This window comes from Mastomys coucha, unplaced genomic scaffold (genome assembly GCF_008632895.1).
Source record: "Mastomys coucha isolate ucsf_1 unplaced genomic scaffold, UCSF_Mcou_1 pScaffold12, whole genome shotgun sequence".
In the NCBI taxonomy this organism is placed as follows: Eukaryota; Metazoa; Chordata; class Mammalia; order Rodentia; family Muridae; genus Mastomys; species Mastomys coucha.
Genome location: NW_022196894.1, coordinates 92484475 through 92491327, shown reverse-complemented (window position 1 = coordinate 92491327; position 6853 = coordinate 92484475). Strand labels below are relative to the sequence as shown.

General features: G+C 39.4%; 1 protein-coding gene across 1 annotated transcript in view; it reads right to left on the bottom strand.

The window, feature by feature from the left end:
* Ttc3 (tetratricopeptide repeat domain 3) overlaps positions 1–6853 on the bottom strand; it is a 108703-nt gene that overhangs the window by 25330 nt on the left and 76520 nt on the right. Inside the window, exons 33-35 of the mRNA XM_031360615.1 lie at positions 5934–6098; positions 1898–2936; positions 631–696 (exon numbers count right to left, since the gene is read on the bottom strand). Of these exons, the coding sequence (XP_031216475.1) occupies positions 631–696; positions 1898–2936; positions 5934–6098 (1270 nt within the window). The remainder of the gene's footprint in view (positions 1–630; positions 697–1897; positions 2937–5933; positions 6099–6853) is intronic.

Below are 6853 nucleotides of genomic sequence, written 5' to 3'. Positions count from 1 at the left end.
AAAAAAAAAAAAAAAAAAAAAAAGCTGGTCTTAGTATATGGAAAATATTTATCTTCTATGCAATTACTTTTCAATTATTCTGGCCTTAATTTCTGTAAGCAATGATACTTATATCTCCCCCTTTTCTTTCTCTTCCTAAATTTTATTAGTTAATAGTTCCAGAACAATAATAAATACTAGTGGTAATGTTTTATCTTTAAACAAGATAATGGCTTTTACAGCCAAAGAACATTGTTAGCATGCTGAGATATAGGCACTTCTATTTTACTAACATTTTTGAGTAAAAGAGTACTTGAAGTTTATCTAGTACCATTCTGAAACTACATAGCTGGTTAAATAACTTTAATAGTATATTAACAAACTTAGTAACTGAATCTTTCCTAACGTGGCTCAGGTCTTTTTATCTTCTGATGTCATTCATATAAATAACCGTATTTATAAATTAATACATGATCACCACATAATTTAAAATAAAGCCAGTATCCTCTGAATTAACTTTGTCTCCTTAAAATTCAACAAAAAAAGTTTTTTGTTGTAGCCTAAAGCTTATTCCATTTTGGGACTAGCTGGGTCCAATCCAAATATATTAAAATTGATATATATAAATAATTTAATGCACTTTTGACTCACCGGTTGTGTTTCAAATGGTTCATATGGCTCAGTATTGACTTCCTGATGTATCATGCTTCTAGACACCTACAGAGTAAAACAACAGCTTAAAACTCAATCAACCACAATAACACTAGGTAAAGAACCTACAGTCCAATAGTTTACAACATGCCCACAATTTTTCTAAGGACTTTTTCTATTTAGATTACTTTCTATATAAAAATTGTATTCAGAAAATACTATTTAGAATATAACCAAAATTAATACTAGCACTTACCATTTTTTGCTTTTTCACATTTTAATTTTTTTTATATGTAATACTAGTGTTAACTTTTTTTTCCCCAAAGTTTGCTAGAAAGCAGAAAATTTAAGGGGAGCAAAATTGAATAAGGACCTTCATTAACTCACACCAAAAGGAAAACTAGAGAACCTGATGTATTTGCATGCTTATTAGAAAATAAGCATGAGCCACTCATTTCTCTCCATCTGGTTGTCTATCTTACAACTCGCATTCCTCCCCTGGTGTCACAGAACCTGGGCATGCATGCATGTATGTATACCTAAACTCTTCCCGTCCACCTTATGTCTCTGCTACTTATCCAGTGACTTGCCTAGAACCCAAAGCTTTGTACAGGCTAAGCAAGTGTTATCCCACTGAGCTCTACTCTCACAGACTCTCGTTTTATTTTCTGGGGAGCAGGCAGCAAGTTCAGTGTTCTATGGGGCAGGCAGGCAGCTCAGACAGGGGACCGTCTCTGATTTTGCTGTGAGTGCTGCCACTGTGATGAAGCCACCTTGGTTGGGAGTACAAGTACCTCTCTATAAAGTAGCCGCAGCACTCCTATCCGCTTTTGTTTATTTATCATAGAGAGGATGCTTTGGCTACAGCTGACTCTGTTCCCTTATTTCTTAGTCTAGACTGTGGTAGGTAATAATAATGTACGACCTCATCCAAATATCCTCCCGACAACACAGCACTTGTGATGCTTAAAGAAGTGTTTGTATTTACAGGTGGAGAAGTGTTCACAACCACGATGAAGCCAACTACTTCTTTTAGTAAAAAAAATGGCAATGAAAAGGCAAATTTAGCTTTGGTGCCAACACCTTTTTCAGGCCATTGAACTGTCTCACTTCTTAAAGGCACAGTAGGAGGGAATAAACTCCTTAAAGTTGTTCTTTAATGTCTACATGTGTGATGTGCATGTGTGTACCTCCATAAGCATACACATCATACACACATGCACAAAAGAATAAGTTTTTAAAATATCCCTTTCTCTTTAAGCCTTACCTGTATGGCAACCGATGGAGCGGGTGGAACATCTGCTATTCCACTGACATTTTCTAGAGGAGCTTCCCACAGGCTGTCAGAGCTCCCACTGTCAGAGCTCCCAATGTGTCTGCTGTTCCCTTCAGACTCACTCAGAGCTGGATTAGCATCAGTTGTGCTGCTCTGGGACTTTATACACATACCCAAAGACTCCTCCAGGATCTGTGTTTCAGAGGTAATGTGGTCACCAGAGTTGTTCTCAGGATTCAGATTATGACTCTCAAAGTATGCAGTGGCATTTTCATCCACTCTGTTGCTGGCTACAAAAGATGGTACCATTGGCATGGATCTTTGCATTGGATACTCAGAAGAAATGTTGGCCAAAGGTGTGTAAATGCTAGTGAACTGGGACAGGCTCGGTACCATGTTAATGTACGCTGGCTGCGACTGGGTGATGCCAAATCCTTGAAAAGGAAGGTATGTGCAGAATCCTGTGACCAAGTGTGACTGAGCCCAGTATGTTGGTTTGGCCTCTTCAGGAGCTGGTGTGGGGGAAGGAGAAACATCTTCACAGAGTGGTGTTGGAGAGTCAGGAGAGACCATTTCCAGTCTGCTGTCCTCCGAAGCTGACCCCGAAGAGCTATCAGAGTCCAGCTGGGGTTTCAGATCCTCCAAAGCTGGTGTTGAAGAGTCAACAGGTCCTGGTGTGGACTTCACATCCTCAGACACTGCTTCTGACTTTACATCTGGCTGAAATTCCCTAGCCGTTGGATTCAGTGGTAGTTTAACTCGTAAATATTCTCCCGTTTTTGAAATTTCTTCAACTTTAGTTTTAATGTTTTTCTTCTTTCTTTTCTTCTTGAGTCTTGAGGCAACTTTTTTCAATGCAATGCAGTTGTCGATCACAACAAAGCGAGGACAGCCCAAGAGGAACGACTTCAGCCCTCCTGCCTTCTCCAGTATCTGTCGAGTTTCTTCGGGGAAGAACTCATATTCCTCAGAGAACATCCTGTCACTCATATCCAAGGGGCCGTGCTCTTCCAACAACTGAGAGAAGTAACTTGGAAAAATACATTTACATAGGGTTATGACAAGAAACTACTTGTTTTGCTTTTTTCCTCACAAGGCAAGTATTTTACCTGTGATATCAAACCCCCCCAACAATATAAGCCAGAGGACACACAGGGCTGACTGAAATCAATGCTACAACAATCAGAACTGCACTTTCCCTAAGAGCTCAAGGAGGAGACTGAGGACCTCGTGCACACCAGGCTCGTGTACACCAGGCAGACTTTTCCAACTGAGCTACATTCTCAGCTCTATGTTTAACATTTTGTATAATGTTTAGGAAAAAAATGTCTTTAAAGAGATCCTCTACATTGCCTGCCCTATTAAGCAGCAGTCAACATCTCATAGCCGAAAGAGGACAACATTTAACTCAAGAGCTCTTAGCAAAAAGAACAACTCAGTACCACCCTCCAGTACGGGGGGTGTTAGTCTATTATGTGAAATGTGACACCAAATGCACTTCATTTTTCTTAGGTTCTGAAAGGACTCTTAGGAAGTATGTACATTGTACCGAAAGTGACAAAGCAGGATTTCATCATACCGTAGTATTTCACAGTCTAGATCAGTTAGTATGGCCATTTAGAAGAGATAAAAGAAGCTAAGAAAAATGAACCACAGGCTTATGCCCATTTGCATTTTTGTTGGGTTTGGAAAGTTTTCTGATCTCCCATTATGACCCCTTCAAAGTCTTAGATTGTAAAACAAGACAATATTCCTGTATTTACCTAGAGGCAAAGAATGGAGCATACCATATATGGCAGTATAAAAAAATACAGATAAAGCTAATTATACCAAAGCTACACGAACATCTGCTGCCCACACGTGCACCATTTCTAAATCTGCAGTGTCTGCAGATCCCACCATCCCAGGAGGACTCCTTGGAAACCCATGGTTCACTTTTCAGACTGCAATCCTAGAATTATCACCTCAGCTTTTCTGCTATGTTGCAAGCTACAAAGTTTTATAAGACTAGTAAGTCTTGAGTAATTGGCAACTAGTATTAGAAAAAACTGTATTAGGAATAATTTGTCTAAACTATCTCAAATCATAAAATGTTAGAAACTGAAGAGAACAGTAAAATTAAATTAGGTCAGTTTGCTCTTTTTAGGTGAAAATTTAAAGTCTAGAAAAGGTTAATTTGTAATAAATATATTGATATTTCTCTAAGGCATTTTTCTACTCTTTTCATATAGGGGGGAGTTCAGTCTTTGTTTTCAATCACACATTGACCAACAAAAGAGACAAAATTGATCAACAAAATTGAGAGCTTTCTTCTCAAGCTGTTATGTGTCTCCTGAAATACAGAGAACTACATTTTGTGATAGGTCTTCCTAAAACTTCTGTTTGTAGCATAAGGATATAAACTCTACCTAAAGGTAAAAGCAGATCAGCCTCACTTCCTCTGTAAATTCGATTGTAAATTCTTTTTTTTTTCTTTCTTTTTTTTTTGGTTTTTCGAGACAGGGTTTCTCTGTGTAGCCCTGGCTGTCCTGAAACTCACTCTGTAGACCAGGCTAGCCTCAAACTCAGAAATCCGCCTGCCTCTGCCTCCCAAGTGCTGAGATTAAAGGTATGCGCCACCACCGCCCAGCCGATTCTAAATTCTTTAAGGATTACTGAAAGTGATCCTCTTAAGCTTTGGTTTACGGAAGCCTGAAGCAAATTATAGAATACTTTAAGAAGAATCAGTATAACTTTGTAGCTATTTCTAAATTGCCACTCAAGAGTTCTCTTAAGAAAATTGATCAATATTTCAATTCAAGAAAAACCACAAAGTGAGACCTAATACTGTTTGACTAGTCTCTAAGGAATGACAGAATGAGGTAAAAATAAAGAAAAGATGATACTGTGTGTAAATGACGTGATTTTTTCAAGTACTATAAAACTTATTTCATGTGAAGCTCAAAATGGCCAGGTATTTGTAAACCTACTGAGCTATTCACCAGGTTAGTTAGTTATTCATGTCACTCATGTTTGATTATTAAAGTTCACATTTATCGTAGGGTTTTACTGCTGTGAGCAGACACCATGACCAAGGCAACTCTTATAAGGACAACATCTAATTGGGACTGGCTTACAGGTTCAGAGGGGTCAGTCCATTATCATCAAGGTGGGAACATGGCAGTGTGACATGGGGCAGGAGGAACTCAGAGTTCTAAATCTTCATCTGAAGGCTGATAGCAGAAGACTGACTTCCAGACAACTAGGACTAGGGTACTAAAGCCCAGTCCAACAAGGCCACACCTTCCAACAGTGCCATTCCCTGGGTCAAACATATACAAACCATCACAACATGCATATTTTAAATCCTAAAGTACCTTATATCTAAAGTTACTGAAGAAAAGCGCATTCCTTTTTTTCATGACCAACACAAAAGCAGTGGTACAGTGCTTTGGATTTTCTATTATTCTAGTTGAATAATCACAATCAGAGCTGAAGTTGTCATAGCATACAGAGATCCTTTTCTCAATAAAAAGACAACACTTCCCTAAGCTACATAACTTGTCACTGGTGCCATAAGACGGCAGACAACCCATCAATTTAAGGACAACATACAATAGTGACAGTTTTCTTTATTATTCGAATACTTGGGATTCATGAGTACAAGACTATAGCTGACTGGTGGAGGGGCACCCTCACTTGAAATTCTGGTTTCTTGGAGGCTAAGTCCAGAGTGTTGTAAGGTCAACACCTGCTTAGTTATGCCAGGGAAATGCTTTCTCAAAGCACACAAACCGTGGCTGAAAGCCTGGTCCAAAGTCTCAATATTAGCAGCTCAAACTGACAAACCAGTTATGACCTGTACTTCATATTTAGTAATTAAAAGCCTTCAATAAACTTTGTGAAATCCATGGCAGAAGTTCTGAACATTTTCCCCAGATGCTGTGAGTGAAATGGTATGCATTTTAATAAATAAAAGAGACATAATCAAACATCTTCATTATCAGCTTGGCTCACAAGTGAGCTATAGGAACACTGAGCTACTTACTCATACAGAGTAGAACATTTCTGTTTGGGGTTAATATCCCACAGCTTCTTATTTCGGACAACATACTCGCTGCTGTGCTGGTCATAAAGAGCTTCAAATTCTTCCACATCCTGCCGAAGGTGGTCAGGCACTGCAAATGGTCCTGCAGAATCTGAATTGCGCCTGCTGTGTTAAAAACAAATTTGTACATAATCTTTTGGGAAGGAATATTTAATTGCACATGAAAAGACTAGAAGACAGGGATATCAAAGAAACTAGAGAAAAACATGTAATTAAAATAATCAAAATAAAATTAATAATTTCAGTTTTGTACTACAAAAATTTATTACCAGAGAATTTAATATAGAAAAGCTAAAATCTATTGGCTGGAGAGGTGGCTCAGTGGTTAGAGCACTTGCTGATATTGCAGAGGACCAAGGTTTGGTTCCCAGCATTCACGTGGTGGTTTACAACTATCCGTGACCCCAGGTCCAAGGGAGCTGATAGCCTCTTCTGATTGCTACAGGCACCAGTACTACACAGACATACAGGGTGGCAAAACACTGGCACAATAAAATACATATAACTTAAAACATGCAACGGTTATAGTCAAGAAACACTGTACGTCACAATCTTTTTGTTTTTTTAAGATTCATTCATTTTAGAGTAGACCTAAGGCACATGCTCCCCAGCCAGTCCCACAACACCCAGAGGAAGCTCCACTCCCAGGCGCTCTGACACACCCAGGATCAGAGGTGAGCAGGAACCAACATCTGTCCCAACACTGGGAGTAACTGGGACCAGGGGGACCAGGCACACAGGAAGTCCGCCAGCCTAGTGACTCAGGTTCCTTCCTGTCTGTCTGGGCTGGGCTCCAGAGTAGACCTTGGGCGCATGCTCCACAGCCAGTCCCACAACACCCAGAGGAAGCTCCACTCCCA